This window comes from Ciconia boyciana, chromosome 1, assembly GCF_034638445.1.
Source record: "Ciconia boyciana chromosome 1, ASM3463844v1, whole genome shotgun sequence".
Taxonomy (NCBI): domain Eukaryota; kingdom Metazoa; phylum Chordata; class Aves; order Ciconiiformes; family Ciconiidae; genus Ciconia; species Ciconia boyciana.
In genome coordinates this window covers 56,323,347-56,342,195 of record NC_132934.1, presented here as the reverse complement: position 1 = coordinate 56,342,195, position 18,849 = coordinate 56,323,347, and the positions used below count along the sequence as shown (strand labels likewise).

The 18,849-nt window shown below is 52.5% G+C and overlaps 2 protein-coding genes across 3 annotated transcripts; one reads left to right on the top strand and one right to left on the bottom strand.

The window, feature by feature from the left end:
- Window positions 1–7,372, bottom strand: CENPM (centromere protein M). Of its 2 annotated transcripts, XM_072867976.1 has the most exons (7): window positions 7,241–7,372; window positions 6,817–6,896; window positions 4,059–4,157; window positions 2,942–3,021; window positions 1,787–1,878; window positions 898–1,032; window positions 1–249 (listed from the first exon to the last, which is right to left on the bottom strand). In XM_072867976.1, the coding sequence occupies exons 1-6, from the start codon at window positions 7,295–7,297 to the stop codon at window positions 907–909; spliced, it is 534 nt and encodes a 177-aa protein (XP_072724077.1). In that variant the 5' UTR covers window positions 7,298–7,372; the 3' UTR covers window positions 1–249; window positions 898–906. The 2 variants fall into 2 exon arrangements, with proteins under 2 accessions (XP_072724077.1, XP_072724067.1); XM_072867966.1 differs by having other exon boundaries at window positions 1–1,032.
- A 6,886-nt stretch (window positions 7,373–14,258) lies between these two features.
- On the top strand, window positions 14,259–18,291 carry SMIM45 (small integral membrane protein 45). Its single transcript, XM_072845288.1, has 2 exons — window positions 14,259–14,307; window positions 18,083–18,291. The coding sequence occupies exons 1-2, from the start codon at window positions 14,259–14,261 to the stop codon at window positions 18,289–18,291; spliced, it is 258 nt and encodes an 85-aa protein (XP_072701389.1).
- The last annotated feature ends 558 nt before the right edge of the window (window positions 18,292–18,849 follow it).

Below are 18,849 nucleotides of genomic sequence, written 5' to 3'. Positions count from 1 at the left end.
CACATTTTATTAACTTAGAACTCAAAACACACTACTGACTTGCAGTAAGAATAAGGCATGAATTACTGCTGATAAGAACCTGTTAGTTAAGGGATTATACACAGCATTCATCCAACTTGCAAGAGACAACATGCGTTTTCTGAATGTTGCTGTAGTCCAGTCTGCTGTATTTCACCTCTGGTCAGCCCCGGAGGCTGGGTTGCTAGGGTTATCCTGGGCTTGATAGATGGAGCCTTTTTCTTTAAAGATCTAAAAGAAAGCTAAAGGTCTAGATTATCTTCTTTAGTCCCTTCCTCTGCAATTAGGTATCAGGCATGGAAATACTGAGCCCTTCACTGGGCAGATGCTCACACAGCTGGATCATTAACTGCCAACTGGGTCTATCTAGAAGCTGCAGGACAGCCTTACTTCCCCGTTATTCTCTTGGTGGGGAGACAAAACCTGGCAGCAAGGCTTCACATTAGTCCAAGGTGCTATATTTTAACTGAAAGGAAGCAGGAGCCTGCTGCCTCTTCTCTAGTACTCTGGGGACACTGAAACTAAGATACTCAACCGTGACAGGCAGCATTTGGGATAGTGGCCTGTTCTTCTGATATTGTCTCAGTAAAACATGTAGCTCCTGGCCACTGGCAAAGCGGGTAGAACTCAAACTTGATCATGCAATGGGATTCAGATGTAATAATGGATAGGAATCCCCAATTCAAACTGCCCTCCCCCCAGCACCTATACGTTATCCACTGAACAGGAACCAAGCTTTTCTTGAGAGATTAGCAACTAGGAACAGCTCTGGATAAGTGGTCCTGACAAGTCAGGCAAAAAAGCTTCCCAATGTGATTCCAACTGCAGCAGCTTGAATGCCTGAAGTGAAAAAACTGATGAATGTGACTGAATTCTCACAATGAGAAGCTAGTCATCAGCAGAGTTCCTCATCAGTGAGCCAAAGGACAAGGCAGAAACTCCTGGTACGTGACCAGCACAGATCTGTAACATCCGGAGAAGTCGCTGAGCAGTGGCAACTCGTATCCCTTCCAACTGGAAAAAAAAAAAAGGAGAAATTATTTAATCAATAGAAAAGAAGAAAAGCAGTGCTAAGCTGTGATAAAAGAAAGAACTGGAGCAGGCATTAAGTAAGGTTCAGAGTGGCTAGCTACAGAAAACCTCAAAAAGGCCCATTTACCCCCCTAATGTTAAGGAAGGTACAGTGTTGTCAGCTGAAAACCCTGAAGGGCTTGCCAAAGGCACAGATATTACCTGCTGGTAGGGAAGCAGTCTCTGAGGGTGGAATGATGGGTACATGGAAAAGTGAAGTGTGCTACTGCTGAATGCCAGACTCTCCCTCTAGCTTTTCAGACCAAGCAGGTAATTGGAAAGAGTGGCATATCAGATGGCAAAACAGTCTGTGAAGCAACAAAGCCTGGCTAACAGGAAGCATTACGTGGGCAAGAGAGTCACATGGCAAATAACAGCTCAGGAGCTCCCAGGAAGAGAAAATGCCTCAAGGAACAAGTGTACCAAGGCTTTGCATATCAGAGAAAGCTTTGTTAATTTTGACTTGGCTTCTTGAGGCTTTGAAGCAGCACAGGAAGGAGCAAGTAATCTAGAAGACTCATTTCAAGGACAGTCAGACTCCTGTAGCTCTACTGTTCTTGTAGAAAGAGTCTGATCTCTGCACTTACGCCAGACAGTAGCATATGTACATGTATTTATTGCTAATGTAATCATGTTCCTAAGGATCAGAGAGCAGTGGAATTCACAAATCCCTTCAGACACCAAATAAGTACCTTACCTCCAGCTCACAGAATAGCACAGGACTGCAGTAGACTTCTCCCAGTTTCCAGATGGCATTCATCTCTACACTGCAGTAATTCACTCTGCCAACTACAGAAAAAGTTTTCCCTCATTACAAGCCCCATAATCAACATTCAGTGAAGAAAAGTAGTGGGAAATTCCACATCCACAAAACGATCCAGAGCTAATTTTGAGAGCACCATAGAAGGTAAGGCAACAGTGAGCAGTACAAACAGAATGGTACAAGATTCGCAACTGAATTAGCACAGAAGTCGTTCATAATACTGGCAGCAGGAATAGTATCGCCACATTACTGAGTACTGTAACATTAACATTTTGGATAAGGGATCAGTACACTATCAGCAGGGGCAGAATCTTCTACTCATTAATCAGAAGCCCTCCTGGCTCATGTGGTATCACAGGGTGATGTCTCCAAGGACTTCACTCCATCAGGAGAGCCACAGCACAAGACAATGCCAAGACTCTTTTCCACCCCAAAATTAGGCCTCCTGACCCCCAGATTCCAGGGACACAGCACCACTGTTCCAACACTGAGCACTATAGGCTGGTCTCTCCTGTTCCTCAGAGCTGAAGTAGGGAGATTATGCAGGAAAGCGCCCTCTCCGCTTTTGGGGGACAGGGGAGGTGGGGAGTGATGTTAAAGGCTCAACAGAGCCAGACAGCACACAGCAGGGATACCAGTCTTGTATTAAAACTGTACTTAATAGTTTAGTAGCTCATCCATCTAGATTCATTTTATTACCACAGTATCATATGTTCCTCACTGCTCATTAAGTTTATCATTAAGAGAGATCTGCAAGAGCAGATAGAACAGACTTCTGCAATGCCACAGGAAAAAAACTATAAAAATCAATAACACAAATCATATTCAGGGATTAGTGACAAAGAAGAGAGGTCTGACTGGCAAAAACAAAAGGGAGAGTGCAAGTGAGCACGAGAGAAGAGAACCATGTTTTATCCAATAAAGTAATAAAAAAAGGCAGATAAGTTCAGATATAATTTAAACAAAGCTTTCAGCAAAGCCGCTGGTTTCCTTTCCTTTGTTTCAAGTTAAGTCACTGCACTGTTTTAAGGAAAGCAATGGTGAGTTGTGCTGCTCAGGGAGGAGGAAGAGGGCAGGTGCCATACGTACCCCCAGTGACAAGAAAGCACACTTTCCCCAGGAAGAAGCTGGCATCCACATGAGCTAGGGAAGCTTCAACATTCTTCAAGCTGTCAGAAAAGCACAGACAACCCAGCTGGACAGAGAGGTAAAACCAGTGCAGCATAAGGACAAAGGAAATAACTTTCAGAAGCACAATTAAAAAACCAATGATGTTAACATCTGCTGATCCGTGAGCCGGCAGAGTTATGCTCTATGCTAAAAGCATGGCAGCAGAGGCCTCTGTAATACCCACAGCTGTTTAATAATACATAACATACCCTTTCTACCCAAGACTCAACAGTTAGACTTAGTTTAAACGGTGTCCTCCATGATCTGCAGACACTAAGCATCCAAATTCATTAGCATCCAATGAGAATTCAGCACTACTTCAGCTCTTTCTGAAGAGCTAGTCCACACATTTCTGTAGCACCATCTGTGCTGTAAGTATGCAGCCCGGCCTGTCATTTTTGGTAAATGAGAGCCCAGGATCATCAGTCACAAGTTAAGCAAGTAATAAAGTGCTGACTTTTGTGCCTTAGCAAGTCTTTACTTATGGCCTGGGGACACAAATATCATTTCTACAAAGATGAGCACAAGATGAGAGAAAAGGGATCAATCCCTGCAGACCTTTCTCTTTTGCCTAGAGACATCCGTAGTGCTGATCCCACTTGACCAGCAGCATTGGTGAACTAGGGCCACAGACACAGCAACTGGCTGGTTATCAGGTAGCACTGCCCAGCACGCATCAGCCATCTGCATATTACAGAACTTCACAGCACCACCATCGTTTCCATCTAATTTTACAGACAGCATCTTTCCAAAGCTCAGTTCATATCATCCCATGTCTGGATCCAGGAATAAATTCCCCCTTCTCTGCTATGACAACTTAGTGCACAACAAGCATGTTATTGGACAGAGTGGTTCAGTTCTGATCCATTGCTGGAGGCCAGAAAACCACTGTATGTATTACTGAGCTCTCCCACCACAGCAAGTCTTGGGTTTGAAATCCACTATTCAGCGATTCCGACACAGTAAAAAAATGTAGATTTAGCCATCAATCCAAGAAATATCAGTTTCCCCTCTCATCTTTTTGCCCTTCTTTTACCTGTATTTGCTCTTGATGTCAATCATAAACACAATCAGATCTATCCTGGGCCGAAGGTGATCCCTCTCTGAAGGTAAGGGAAGGGATGTAGCAAGGTGACTGAAAGATAATAAGTTTGCCAGTTTAACCAAATAGCTTGGCAAAGCAGTATCCACCTAACCATAACCACATAACCATTGCAGTTCACCATGTAGCAAGTTACCAGGAAGCCCGCTAATTACTAAACACATAGGCACTGAAGAGACACTGTGATTCTCCAAGTGGTATTCTCGTATGTTAGGCCTACTCATAGTTGCTGACAGCCACAACAATACTTGCTAGACAAGGTTGTTTATAATGGGAAGCTTATTAGAGCATAACAAGACTGACAGAAACATTTTCTCCACACAGATCTGTGTGGCAGTCATTTTATTTAATTGTGAAGAAGAGTCCTTTCTAACAAAGCAAACCCCAATACTTTACTGGTATATTTTACTGCCAAGTTTCAGTTAAAATGTGTCAGTGCTCTCCTGTCACGTTCCAGAGATACTGCTCATATGCTCACACAGGAAAGGCTACCTTCTCAGGCGTCCATGTTACAGAAAGGTGTGTTGTATTCGCAAAACCTTAAACTAGAAATTTATCACTAGTATAGCTTTATAGATGAAGTTATAACTCAGAAAGAGCTTCTATTATACCATTTTTTGGTATACTACCCCCCTTTTTATCCCTTTCACTGTGTCAGGAGTTACTAGGTTAGTTTAGGTGTCCTTCTACACAATACCACCACTGCTGATAAAGCTGTTGGAAGACGAATTACAGGGTGAGGATTTTTTGTGTCTCTTCCCACTACAAATTAAAAAAAAAAAAAAAGGCTTCAGTAGTCCATATCTGGGCCTTCCACAGGGAAGGATATTATCAGCACCATATTTTTGGAAGATTGCCTGAAAGACAGATTGGACAAACAAAAATCCTAGAATTTCAGTCTCTCTCACAATCCACTTCTTCTCTGGAAGCCGAGAGAGAAACACTGATTTTGGTCTCCTTGGGGAATATGAATATTACTTCTAGCAATTAAATCTTAAGGACTTAACAGTTTTCCCCAGCGGCCACAGACCACGGTACACATTCCCTTCTATTAATCATATGCAGTTTGTAGTTTTGTCTGCCACTCCCCAAATAAAGGTGTTTTGTTTCCTATAAATAAGGAAGGTATGATTTAACAAAAACATTCTGAAACTAACAAAAGATATGAGCAAAGTGCACTTGAAAGACACATTGCAACACAAACAAGCTTATAAATTCAAGGTGAAATTTAGGGAGAAGTTGTGGTGAAAGGAAAGTATCAGATCTCATTGTCGGGGGTGGGGAGGAACAAAAAACAAAAGACAACAAACACACCACCCTCCATGATTTGCAATTCTACTATATTTAAACCAACATCACTAGATGATGTTGCCTAGATGGCGACACTAGATGGAGCAGCCTCCAGATATGCGCTGCAGAAGCTTTTTTTTCCCTAGTGGTAAGAGACAAAAACCCCAGCCCTGCAATTCTTCTCCCAACAGCTGTATCTGGCAGGTAGACTTGCCAGACAAGATACCATATTTCTTTGTAATGTGTATAATCCCAAAGCAACCCAGTGGGGAAAAAAACTGTCACGGACTTCTGCTTCCTCATGGACTTCTGCTCTTCCCTAGTGATACTAGCGCAGGGGCTTTTCTTGCTCTGTGGTAGAGCATAAGTTTCCATGCCTTTGGGTAGTTACTCAGCTGCAGTACCAGTAGCCATCTAGTTATGGCACTCCACAGCTCAGCAGAGGCTGCAGGATTTGCAAAGAGAATAGGGTAATTAATTTACTATTAGTTAGCACAAACATACAAGATGCCATGATCAGAGCAGTACAGTCACTCTAACTGGCTAGTAGAACATTAGCTCAGGTTTGCCTTTACTGCATAGCCTTGGATTACAGCCGCAAAATAACACAAACGCCTTCTGAAGAGCTGACTAAACTCATTTGATCTTGGCAGGAGAGCTGTCAAGGACATTATATCATAAAAAGTTAGTTAATCAAGCTTTTAAGACAGGACTTGTCATGCAGCTAAAGTTAAAATTCCAAATGCATCTTAATAGCTTGAGGAGGAAAAGCACGTGTGTGCATACAAACCAGAAAATGGTTATGAAGAGCACCAAAAGTAATGGACATGTTTCAGGAAAACTTGTTTGCTTGCAAGTAGTTACAAGCATTGTACTTGTCCCAGTTTGTCCCAGGATGTTTAATTCCTGTATTTGTCTGTCTCCCAGGAGAAAAAAAAAAAAAATCTGTGCTCCTCTCATACCCTTGCAATTTATTAATCAAACACCTGTGCAACATGCAAAGGGCAATGGTATGTGCATAGTGAACATGATGAATGTGAGAATTATTTCCACCACCATGTATAATCATGCCCGAACTGCTTGCCCTGAAGACAGAGCAGTTTGCCTTCTGCAGATGCCAGCCACATCTGTGCAGTAGCGCACTCTCGCGTTCACAAGAGCCAGTTCTCTTTGAAACGAACGCCCTGCAGTTCCAACTACCGCCACTTGGGTAGAAGCTGCATTTATAAGCAATCTCAGTGCGTGCACTTCTGAAGAAGAAACTTTTCGTGAATTCGCATCACAGCGGCTGCTTTGGCTCCGTCTCTTGGACAAGGCGGCAGAGGGCCCCTGCACGACCCCGCTGCGGTCCTGCGGCCGGGGCCGGGGCCGCAGGCGGCGCATCCCCCTCCCTACCACTCACATATTGATCTTGAAGTTCTTCTTCTCTCGGAGCATCGCCTCCGCCAGCTTCTGCTGGAGGCCTTCGTCCGAACCCACCAGCTGCGCAGACAGGAGGGAAAAGCACGGTCAGAGGCCGCCCCGGAGGCGGCTCCCAGCCGGGGCAGCCCCGCGGCCCGGGGCTCGCTCCCCGCCACCGCGCCGGGGCCCCGCGTGAACCGGCGCCGGGGGGCGGGGCCAGCCCCGGCGGCTACATTTGCATATCGCAGCCAGGCGGCCTATCCCCGCGGGGGGCGGGGCCAGCCCGGCCGCCGCTGCTGAGGCAGGGCCGTTGCCCCTGCAGCGCGGCCCGCAGCGGCGGAGGGCGCGGGACAGGCGGGCGCCGGCCGCAGGGCCGGGCCCCGGGAGGGGGTGGCGGGGGCAGGGTGCGGCGCCGCCGGACCTACCAGTAAGACGGCGGAGTTGAGCGCCGGGAGCTTGTCGAAGGGCCGCAGCACCGCCATCCCCGCGGGAGACAGCGCCGCCCGCCCGCCGAGATTCAAACCGCCGCCACGCGTCGCGCTGACGTAGCACGTCGGGGGCGGGGCCTCAGGGGAGGGGAGGGGCTTCCGGCGCGCGTGCGCATTGGGCCCACCAGGGAGCGGGCGGGCGGAAGGTGGCGCTCCGAGGCTTTCAGTCATGCGCAGAGGGTGTCCCGGCCGCAGCGGGGCACCGCGGGTGGGGCCTGCGCGGGGCGGTGGCAGCCTCCAAGCGTTCGGGCACCGCACGGCTCGACTGGCCGCTGGCAACCGCGCTACCGATTGCTAGTCATCACAGCGACACCCCGCAAGCAACTGTATTCCTGCAGCGTCCAGGCGTCCCGGGGCTCAGTCGTGCCCGAGGCACTTAGCGGTGGCGCCAGGCGATGCTCGAGGGTTTCAGGGCCGTGTGAGAGGGGTAGGAGGCTGGCCTCGCCTTGGCTGCCCAGGGGTATCATGGGCAGCCCTAAGCCTCCGAGAAGCAAAGTTATTTCCAGGGCTGGGCTGTCCCCCTGGTCCTTGCGATGAGCTGGTGTCCAATAGTTGGCTCAAGCCTGAACGATACCAAAGGCTGCAGTAAAATTCCGCTACCATCGCAGTGTATAATGTGGACTAATACACGTTAACAAAGTTAATACACTTTCATGCTATGAAGACTGCTTGCTATAATAGCTAGGGAAGGGAATTCCTAACCACGTACAGCAGCAGTGCCCGGCTTTGCACGCCGAATGGTTCTGTGGGAGGTTTTGCGGCAGCTCCAGCAGCCCCAGCCTCCGTCCTGCCCCTTCCTGGGCACCTGCCCCCTCGCCCCCTCGCCCCCTCGCCCCCTCGCCTGGCTGCCTGCCCTCTGCCCGGCCCGGCGCTCCCCTGCCCGTGGTACAGGCAGGAGGCAGCCTGTGCAGAAGCACTGCAGTTGTGGATGTAGGCTGAGCTTTTCTCCCTCCAAGGTCAGAGCAGGAGGATGACGTGCAGTGATGTAAAAGCCCTCGGTGGTCCACTGTCCCTCAGTGGCCTATGGTGCACCTTGCTGCATGTCTTGCTCTTTGCTTCATTTGCGGGTTCGGCTCCAGCTCGGTGTGGAGGAGGGTCCAGGACCCCCTCAGCTGCCTGCTGGGGCTGGCCCTCCCTGCCCCTTCAACCAGGGCACCTGTGAATGGCAGGAGACGTGCCGGGGGGGGGAAGAAGGCCGCAGGAGGACGAAGATGCATCTCCCCCTCTGCAGCGAGCTGGAAAGGGGAGGCAGGGGGGAGAGGAGGGGGTTTAATGTAAGCTGACATCACATGGCTGCCGTGGTTTTTTTGATCTTGACAAAGGCAGACGGTTCCGCTCGTTGCCAGCATGAGACAGATTACAGGTGAAGCAGAAGAGATTACAGGATATTTCTGGTTGTTGTTGAGTTTGGCGGGGCGGAGGGAGGATGAATCCAGGGCAGACATGTCCTAAAGATGGGAGGCAGGCAGATGCGATAAATAACAAGAGCCAGCTCCCGGGTCGGGGGGGCATAGAAAGCAATTTGGACAACGCTGCTTTTGGGCTGCTGAGGGTGTAGAAATACGCTAAAAGCTGCAGCACCCACCTAAAAGGTGTTTCTTCTCTTTCATCCCCCTGCTAGTCCCCGTTGCCTGCTCTCCAGCCCTGCAGAAAGACCTGAGTGGCTTCAGTGTCCAGTCGGGGACATGCTCGCTGTCCCCTCTGTCACTGCAGGCTTCTGGTGACACTGGTGCCTGTTGAGGTTCAGCGTGTCCAGATGAGCTACCACCGATCCCACAGTTATTTTTCCTTGTCCCCAGCAGGTTTCTTGGCCATCCCTTGGCAGAATTCCCTCCACAGGGCTGACCCCCACCTTCCCGTGGGGACACGGAGATTCGCCCTGCTCCCTCCTCTGCATGCCCCACCTTCACTGCACCCTTTCCCTGGGGGGATGCCTCCCCCTTAGCCCCTTAATAACAAAGGACCCTTGGGTGCACGGCCCACCTGAGGGTGACTCAGAGGGAGGCAGCGGTAGTGCTGATCGTCCCTGCCTGAAAGTCCAGGCTTTGGCACAGTCAGTTTCCTCCTGGGATGCAAAGCCATTGCCCGACAGCTGGCATGGCAAGCTGCGCCAGGCAGATTCACTTTGCTTTCCTTCCTCTTTGAAACGCAGGCAGGGATGCTCCACGGGGGGATGCAAAGCCTGCAGAGCGAGCTCAGCTCTGTGGGGAAGCAGGGGGGAGAACAGGAGTCATCGTCCTGCACCCTCGTTAGCTATTTACCCATGGCCCAAGGGGTGTAAAACAGATCTAATGTAAAAGGGTAGCATTTAAAAACTGTTTTTCATGGTAGAGGATGTCATAAGGAGGTGGAGACTCAGGCTGGCAATATGCCTGCAGCTCTTGTCGAGATCTGTAGCTCGGCAAGGAGAGGAGAGGAGAGGAGAGGGATGAGACACGGTTGATGTTGGAGGCTGGGGTGTATTTTACATATCACTGCGTGGCTATATCAGGCTGTTTCACCTCTCTCCGCCCTGTTTCCAGTTTGCAAAATGAGAATAATAAGTCAATCTCTGCTTCCGAGTGGTGCAGGAGAGCTGAAGCAGGAGTGTCAGTGCACTGGCCCCCAGCGCAGGCAGAAGGGGCGAGAGCAGGGCATGATACGGAAGGGGAGAGCTCCTGATTTTACTCTGTGAGCCATTGTACATTGCTCTGGTAGCACAAACCATTCCAAAAATGAGTAGAAGTGTAATGTAGCCCCTGTGAAGATGCTCTGGTGCTGCCAATGAAAGCAATTAGCATCAGCGAGACTTGGCCTGGCCATCACCAGTGCTCCCTGGGAATGATGCAGTCGCTCCTGCAGCAGGACAGGACCAGCCGCTACAGAAAATATTGTACAACACATATTGCCCTTGGATATCCTTGGCCAGTTTGCTGTGTGCTTCATCCAGCAGGTTGGTGGCTGGATCTTGGGATATTTTCTCTCTGATTTCTCTCTTGGTTCTCCCTGAGCAGCCAGAGGAGCGATGGAGACAGGCTTTGGAGATGTTCTCGGGAGCACTGCTGACCCCAGCATGGTCCCAGTTGTCTCAGCACCCACTCCCAGACCTCCTGGCAGTGGTGGCTTCATCCCAGCCCTGTCCAGCACAAGTTTTGTGAGATGTTGCCTGGCCATGCGTCACTGGCTCCAGGCTGAACTCGCAGTGCTGCCCAGGAAGCGCGCAGAATACAAACTCGTGTGTATTTGATTACACTTGTTCTCTCACTAATAGACAAAAATGATATAATTTGCAGCAAGTGCAAATTATTAGGGAAACTAATGACATTTCCACATATGTCGCTGGCAACTTCAACTTCCTTTGGCAAAGGCTCTCTCCAGCTATTGTTAGACCCCAAGTAAGTCAGCTTTTCCCATTCTGCTCTTTAATTTAACTCACCATACACATTTCCTTAGCTTTTTGATCAACTCAGCCAAGCTTCTCAAATGTGTTTCCTTATTTGAAGCTGCAGTATCACCCAGAAGGCAGGTTACCCTGCTTTCCCACCAAAGTATCTGACTGATGTCCTGTCATGCATCCAGGGTGCCTTCTGCATCCTGCAGCAACTCCCTCACCCTCAGCAGCTGAGCAGGGAAGTATTTCTGTGACTCTTGCTGGAGTTTTGTCCTCTACTGTGGACCTTGGGGGAGGCTAGTTTGATAAAGTCCATCCTCTCCCATGCCTCTACCTACCTTGGAAGAGCAGTATTTGGGGGACTGGTATTGCCTTAAGACAGGCAGAGACTTGTGTCTGATCATCTCAGAAGATGCTGATAAAAGCCTAAAGGACACTAAAGAAGAGCAAGGGAACTTGTTAGGAAAAACTGGAATAACACTTAATCAGGCTTGGGATTAAGCTGAGCTCAGTATGTCACTCATGCTGCGATTTATGGGCATGTTACAAGAAGGAAGTGTGTGCCTGAGGTTGCCCAACCATCTCCTCTTTCTCCAGCCAGGGCTTTTGTCTGAGAAGGGTTTCACGATTTCTGCTCTGGCTGGGTGGTCCTCTCACATCAGACCTGACCCCGCACTTGCCTTCATTGCGCAGGTGAATTTGTGGTTGCCCAGAGATATGGAGGGAGTCGGAGGCTTGGTGGTGGGCACGTATCCTGGGGTGAATGGCTTTGGGGGGCTCATGTGTGCACAGCTGCTATGGGGCTTCCTCCAAGCCAGGTGGAAGGGGCTGGAAGCCCCCCAGGCACTGGGCAGGATGATATGCACGTGCTTATGCCTGGAAGATACTGAGTGGCACACGGCAGCCTTATTCGTAGTGAAAGCTGAACTGCAGCTGAAGCGTTTCCACATGGTTCGAGCTGTAGATGGCACGTCGATGCCTGGAGCCGTCTCAGCGCTGCAGCTCTTGTCGGAAACCGAAGGATATGACAGCACCTGAGAGCCGTGTCACAGGCAGCAAGCAGCTGCCACGGCGTCAGAGGCAGGGGGTCTGCAAGCGTGTCCCAGCTCCGGCAGCACAAAGCCCGATGCTCATTTCCTGCTACCTCCAAGTGTGCTTCAAACTCAGCTGGGGGGGTTTCTGCTTGAAGCAATTGAGGCTGCCATGTTGTGACTTGCACAAACCCACTGGTGTGGTGGCGGCTGCGGAAAGAGCTGATCCCTGCTCCTCACCATGCCCTCCCAGTGCTTGCATGGCAGGGGAAAAAATGACCCCAATAGAGACAAAACTATTGCTGTTCTGGGGTTTTGGCTGCATGAGCAGCATGCTAGCATTAAACCTGAGCTTACACCCAGGGAGAAGTTGCAGCCCAATGGACATACACTGGCTCTGGTGTCCCCCTGGGGTGACCTACAACAGAGAGCTGGGACAGTTGGCTGGGGAGGGATCTTACACGTTTCAGCACGATGTCCTCGAGGACGCCTGGCCCGGCAGGCCCTACCGGGGTGGCCTGTGGCTCCAGCACTGACCAGTCTCCTGGAGAAATGAATAGTCTCCTGCCTTGTGCCAGCCACCACTGATCTCCCTCTCATTTTCTTTGCATACCTGGAAAGTGGTTTCCCATCTGCCCTCTCAAATGTACTGTGTCTTTGCCTGCCCTTAGGGTTTGCTGTGGGAACACAATAAACAATATCCTTTCAACGTTATTTTTTTAAAATCTGTTTGGCTTTTGGTTTGTCCAAGCCACATGTTTCTCTCCCAGTATGGTCAAAACCGTGACGCTTGTGTTTTCCTCCCTCTGCAGTGGGATTAGTGAAGCAGTTACTGCACTGATGGTCAAGGTGATCATCGTGGCTGAACTTCAGTGAGGTTAAAATTAAGGTGCGATTGCAGGCTTCTCTCTGGAGGCACATGGCAATCATCTGGAGTGCCCACCTTGCTGGAGCAAACCAAGATCCTGTCTGATCCTAATGGATCTGATCCTCCGTGCAGATATTCTGCTAGGTACAAGGGGATCGCAAGCCTATACTCAATGCTTCTGCGCTATGACAAAGTTACGTCAAGCAGAAGTGGGGCTCAGGAAGACAAAAGGAGGATGAGGAGGAAATGACGGAGCATGCCAGCCAGCTCCCACAGCTCCCAGCACAGCCCTGTCTCTGCACTGATGGATGAAACCCTGGCGCAGACCAGGCGACAGACCCCTGGGTGCATTACCTTTGGAGCCAGCAAGCGCACGTGGACTCTGTCACTGTCCGCAGGTTGGCTTGCGGAGGGGACAAGCCCATTTGTGCCTGAAACACAATCTACTGGGAAGCCAAACCTCACATCTCGTGGCTCCTGCGGCATAGGCGTGTAGAGGGCACAAATTCGGGGCTCAGACAGTTTGGTGGATATTATTAGCCCTGCAAGCCTTTACAACCACCCCCCTGCGGTGCACCTGCAGGGCTGTAGGTGTCAGAGACTAAGCGGGCAGGGCTGGAGAGCGCAGGCAGGAGAGCAGGCAGCTCTTGGGGCTGGAGCCAGTTGTTTGATTGATTTTGTTAAACCATATTTGCATTAAATGACTTGTGGCTCACGGTGAAAATTTCCCTGTGTACAAAAAAAAAAACCCAACCAAAATACCAAAGCAGTTTATTTGCTCCCGTTTCTGTGCCGTTGAAAAGCTGCAAATGTTTTAACAAAACCTCTTCCGTCAGCAGCAGCAGCAATGACAGAGCCAGGTATGGATTCAGGCAACAAGGTATTTCACTGAAAGCAAAAATATTACTTCAGACAGCAACGTTTTTCTGTTTTCTGCTGTAAGATACTTTTGGTCAAAGTGTTGATTATTTTATTTTTGCATAAAACCCCTAAAGGGAGGACTAACCTCCCTCCCCCTTCCACCCTCCCTCTCTCTCTGCCTCCATCCTGCTGCCGACAAGCCGCCAGCCCCCAGAGCCTGGGGTGGACACACCAGTACATCTGTGGAGCCTTAAAATCCCGTGAATCTCCATCAGCCCGGGCTCACACACGTCTCCCCCAGCATTTCTCCTCCTCCCCAACCCCATCAGCCCGGCGGAGAGCAGGTCCTCCGGCGCTGCAGCCGGGCTGCGGATGATGCGGGAGGAGGGAGAGCATCCCTCGGCCGCCTCTCCCGTGGCTCTCGCCCGGGTACCATGTGCGGGTGGGCTCGGGAGGCCCGTTGCCATAACGACCGCTGCTAAAATGCCCCCCCCCCGCGCGGGGATGCAATTGGTTGCAGACGGTCCCTCCTTCGGGGGGGAGGCCGGCGGTGGGGTGCCCTGGGGAGGCTGGGGGGGGCTGCTCTGCCGGGGAGGCGATGGGGGAAGCCCCCCGGAGCCCCGGCGGGGGGAAATGAGGCCGCGCCGCTGGCTGCCTCTCGTCCCCGCACGCTGCCGCCAGCCGCGGCTGCTCCCGCCGTCCCTCCCGCCCGCCCCGCGCCTGTCGCCTCTCGCTGTCGCCCTGCTCTCCCGGAGCGGGGTCCCTTCTCCCCGGCACTGCCTGGCTGGGAAAGCAGCCGGATTCATCCCGGCCCGGCCCCGGCAGATGCCGGAGGGAGCAGCCTCAGCCCGTCGCCCTGCGCCCGTGGAAGGAGGTAGGTGGCACGCTGCAGGGCAGGTAGCGGGTGCGTGCCGGGGATGCAGTGCGTGGGAACGGGGTCATGTCCGGGTCCCCGGCCATCGGCAGCTCCTTGCCCCAAGCTGCAAGCCGCAAGCCGCCCCGGGGTGCCCAGTCCTGGGAGGATCTTCTGTGGTCAGGGTGAGCCCGTGGCTGGTAACGCTGCAACCTGGTTTGCACTCCCGACCATGCACACGGGAGGGTTTTGTGCCCAAAGTCACCCGTGTCCTGGCACCCTGCACGGGCACCACTCCTGCCTCACTCACGCCCTGCCCGGTCACCGCTGCGTCTCCGTGTCTCCCGCAAACCCCCTCTCCCTGCTCCTGGCCTCCCCCGAGCAGTTTCTGCCCTGTCACTTGCAGTGGGCCCCCCAGGATGCCCGTCACAAGTGTACCCACGGCACCTTGGGGGGCAGCGGGAGGCGGCACGGGGGAGCTGGGGGTGACATTGAAGGAGAGCAGCTGCAGTGACATGTGTAGCATGGATTTATAAAGGGTCAGTCAGCTTACCTCTATGAGATGCTGTCTCAGCTGAAAGACCGGGGACTCTTTTGTGGCTTTGGGAGGACACGGATGTCCCACTGCAAAATGGGGTGCTGAGAACAACCGGTCCAGCAAGGGTTAAGGCACATTTAATATCTGCAGAGCTGCTCTGGAAAGCTGACATCTTTGAACAAAACTCCCTCTTTTCAGCATTTGCAGCCAAAATCTGCTCACCCACCTGATGAGAGCAAGTGCTTTGCCAGGCTGGCCCTGCAGAGGCTGGGGGGGGGCTCTGACACCTCACCCAGCACTCAGCTTGGCCATGGCAAGGACCTTTCGTTGGGGGGGGCAGGGACGGGCAAGTGGGGGGGACGCCACACGAGGTGAGGGCTGCATAGCAAGTAGACTGAATAATAGATTGCTGGTGAGGAGCTGGGAAATGCTGGCTCTGCTAGTCATGGAGGAAAGATAAATTGGGAAGTCTGTAGGGCTGCATTTTATTGCAGTGCTTTTTGGATGGCAGCTTCACTCCCAGGTTTGGAAAACAGATGATCAGGGAAGGAAATGAGGTTTCTGGCTTTCCTCCCATCGCCCTCGCCCCGGAGTCACCTTCCCAGGCCCTCTAACCCTGCCTATTGCTGTTGCCAGCTGGGGACTGGTATCAGCTGCTGGGGCACCTCTGGAGAAGGGGTTTGCAGCAGCCTTGGCCCCCCAGCCTGGCTGCAGTAGCAGCTGGGGGGTGCAGGGGGTGCACAGGAGCTACTTTTGCAGAGCACGTAGGAAAGCTGTGCTGAGGGGCCTCTGGCCAAACCCAGACCTCAGACCCAGCTTCTGTCGGGGAGGGGGGTTCCTGCCTAATTCCTTCCGCGGTCCCTGAGGATGACCTGAGCGAGGGAAACCCCACAGCGGGATCCCTGCTCCCCACAACAGGTCTGCGATGTTATTGCAGGCTGGGGCGGTGGGTTTCCTCTCAAGTTACTCACCTGAGGAAGGCAGAAGCAGCCATGAAGAGGCCGGAGCAGTGCCCAGACTGCCCCTTTGTTCCCAGCCAAATGGTGGCCGATGCTGAGCCACCCGGTCCCATTGCTCTCAATCAGGTGGAGCTGGGGCCCGGCAGAAGGGAGGTGCGAATCATTGAGAGGGAGACAGGAAAAGTCCTGTAGGACTTGGCAATGGTAGGGGCAGCACCATGGGTAGCAAAACCAAGGACTGCTGAAAGCCAAAGAGCATGGTAGGAGGAGGCAAAATCCACTGAGGTCTCCCCTGACATGCAAGGAGAACAGATAATTATCAACATCCATGCCAATAAGTGGGAGGAAATCAGGTGTTTTCTCCAATGCTGGCAGTTTCTTGCTTATGTTGACAAGAATTGCAGCTCATTTCAAATCTAACCCTGTGACAAAAAAGGTGTTATTCAGAGGGTAGAGATGAACCTCATGCTTCCTGCTGCTAGTCTCAGGGCGAGCAGGCAGGGACGGGCTCTCCTGCTGCAAGAGGCGTCCAGCCGATAAATGTTGCTGGGCACATTGGAATCAACTGATGGCTGTGGTATTAAAAAAAACCCCAAACTCAACATAGTCCAGCCTCTGGTGTGGGAAAGGGTAGCAGCCTTACCGGCCAGGGGCGGGGAAGAGGATGGAGATGCTCAGAGCTCTCCCCAGCCTCCCCTTAACTGCCCCACACAAGGGAGGCCGGGGACACGTGGTTATTAGCAGAGGGGTGACTGTTGCAGGTGGCAGCTTTCAGGTGTCTGGAAAAGCAGGAGCTCAACGCAGGCGCAGCTCTACCCTAACTCCGTCCCCGCTGAAGTCAAGGGGCATTTCATCACCCCCACCAAGGGGTGAGGGTTTTGGAAAGCCTCTGTTCAGGACTGCTTTTTGTGCCTGAGCCCAGCACTATTGTGCTTTCCCAAGCCTGAGGGTCCCCGGTTTAATCCACTGAAGCCTGTGACAAGTGGCATGCTCACCGTGCAAAACCCAGCAGCCCTGGCGCCCAGGGGAGGCTGTAGCTGTGCTTTTTAGGGGGGGATGCTTCTCGATCCCCTTTTCTGCCCCTGCATGACCCAGGGTGAGGTGTTTCGGTAAGAGCATGCAGCTGGGAGTCAGACAAGTTGGGCACTGCTGTGGGTTGCAATGTGTGTTCCTCCCTCCCTCCCAAAGGACGGGGTAAGGGATGGGCACAAACGTGGTGCCATTACAGCTTTTAAATGGCCCTGAGTCAGGGCGTATGCCCTGAGCACGGCATCAGATGGGCCATAACGGTGGGGAGGGAGTGGGCCAGGGCACCAGCAGGGACCCCGTCTGTCCGCCCCTCCAGAAAGCTTCAGCCCTGACGGCTGGGCAGGGACATATTTACTCCTTCCTGCTTGCTCATTTTTAGCCCCGGGTCGACAGCGATCGTGCGGCGCGTTGTTTTGTGTTCCCCAGGGCGGTGCTGCTCCGGACTCGGCACCTTGCGCCTGGGTGGCGAAGGGCTCCCGGCAAGGCAGATCGGCCGCTCCCGGTAAGTGGCTCCCGCTGCCCAGCGGCTGATGCGGTGGGGATCTGGGCTCCGCTCTGGTGCACGGCAGCCGGCAAACTGGAGACCCTGCTCAAAAGGATCCCACAGCAGAACTAATAAATGTCATAGGCAGCGATACCTACTGGGGAGGGCTGATAAACCCAACCAGTGCCTCCTGAATATTGCTGGGGAAAAGCCTAGGAGGCTCAGGAGCATGTGGGAAACTGGTGCAAGCCCAGGCCAGGCAAGGCAGAGGCCAAAAGCCGCAAGGTCCCCAAGCCCCGGCAAAGCAGGACGCTCAATAGGGGTGCAGCAAGGGAGGGCTCAGCCCCAAGCTAGACCAACTCAGACTGGGAATTCAAAGGGGTCGTGGAGTGTCAGGGGAAGGGGCAGCAGATTTTCCCCCAGGCGGGAGATGAGAAGCAGCTGTATTTACCCGCTGCAGGAGCTTGGCTTAGCCAGGCACCCACTGCCTACCTTTAATCGCTCCAGCAGGGCTGGGGGCATGCGGGCTCACCCAGCTCTGTGGGGAGGGAGCAGGACTGCTGCTCAGTGAGGGGGTCCCAGAGACGAGCCAGGGGGATTGCCCGCTCCCGAAGGCTGAGGTGCCTTGGGGTGCAACCAAGCACAAAACAGGGTGCAGTGGGGCTGTGAGGAGGGGTGCAGGGAGGCTGGGCACTGCTGATGAGACCGATGTCTCGTGATGAAGCCCAGTGGAGGTGTTTTTTGGGTGCTCCCACTGCACAAGCTTTCTCCCTTTTTCTCTGGCAGCCATGCCTCACTTCTTGGATTGGTTTGTGCCGGTGTATCTGATGATCTCCATTCTCATCCTGGTGGGCTTTGGAGCTTGCATTTACTACTTTGAGCCAGGACTCCAGGAAGCCCATAAGTGGCGAACGCAGAGGCCGATCATGGAACGGGACCTTCGGAAGACACTGATGATTCGGGACAACCTGGCCTTCGGGGTGCCCGAGGTCTGACATGCTGCCCATCGAGTCCAGAAGAGCCTCTCCTGGGCGGGCAGCAGGCCACAAGCCTCGGTAGGGATGGCACTCCTGCCCTGCACAAGTGGGGCTGATCGTCGCTTCGCTCTTTGCTGATCTGAGTCTCGTCCTCACCACTCACCTTTCTGCCCCTTTGCTTCTTAGGTAAAAAGTTTGTGTGGCACTGTAGACTCAGGGCTTCCCACGCGCTCACAGCCCTTCACCAGCCAAGGACTTCTGCTCCTCCCCATGGCTGAGTGTGATGAATCACTCAAGTGAAAGGTCCCTTGTTAATCACTTGAGTTTGAGCTGCCTGGCATCTTGACAGGACCCTCAGTAAGAAAGGTCTCTGCAAGGGTATCAGGCTTGCAAAGGGATAGAGAGCCTTTTACTCCTAGTAACTGGGTTAAATCTAACCCAGTCTGCTTAAGTCCAGGGGGTATTTTGGGGGAAATAAATGGGATTTTGACCCAGATCGTTGCTTCAGCTGAGCTCTTCACAGCACCCACCCTTGGTGCTGGGATGGTAAGCTTGCTGAAGCTCTGTGCAGAGGGG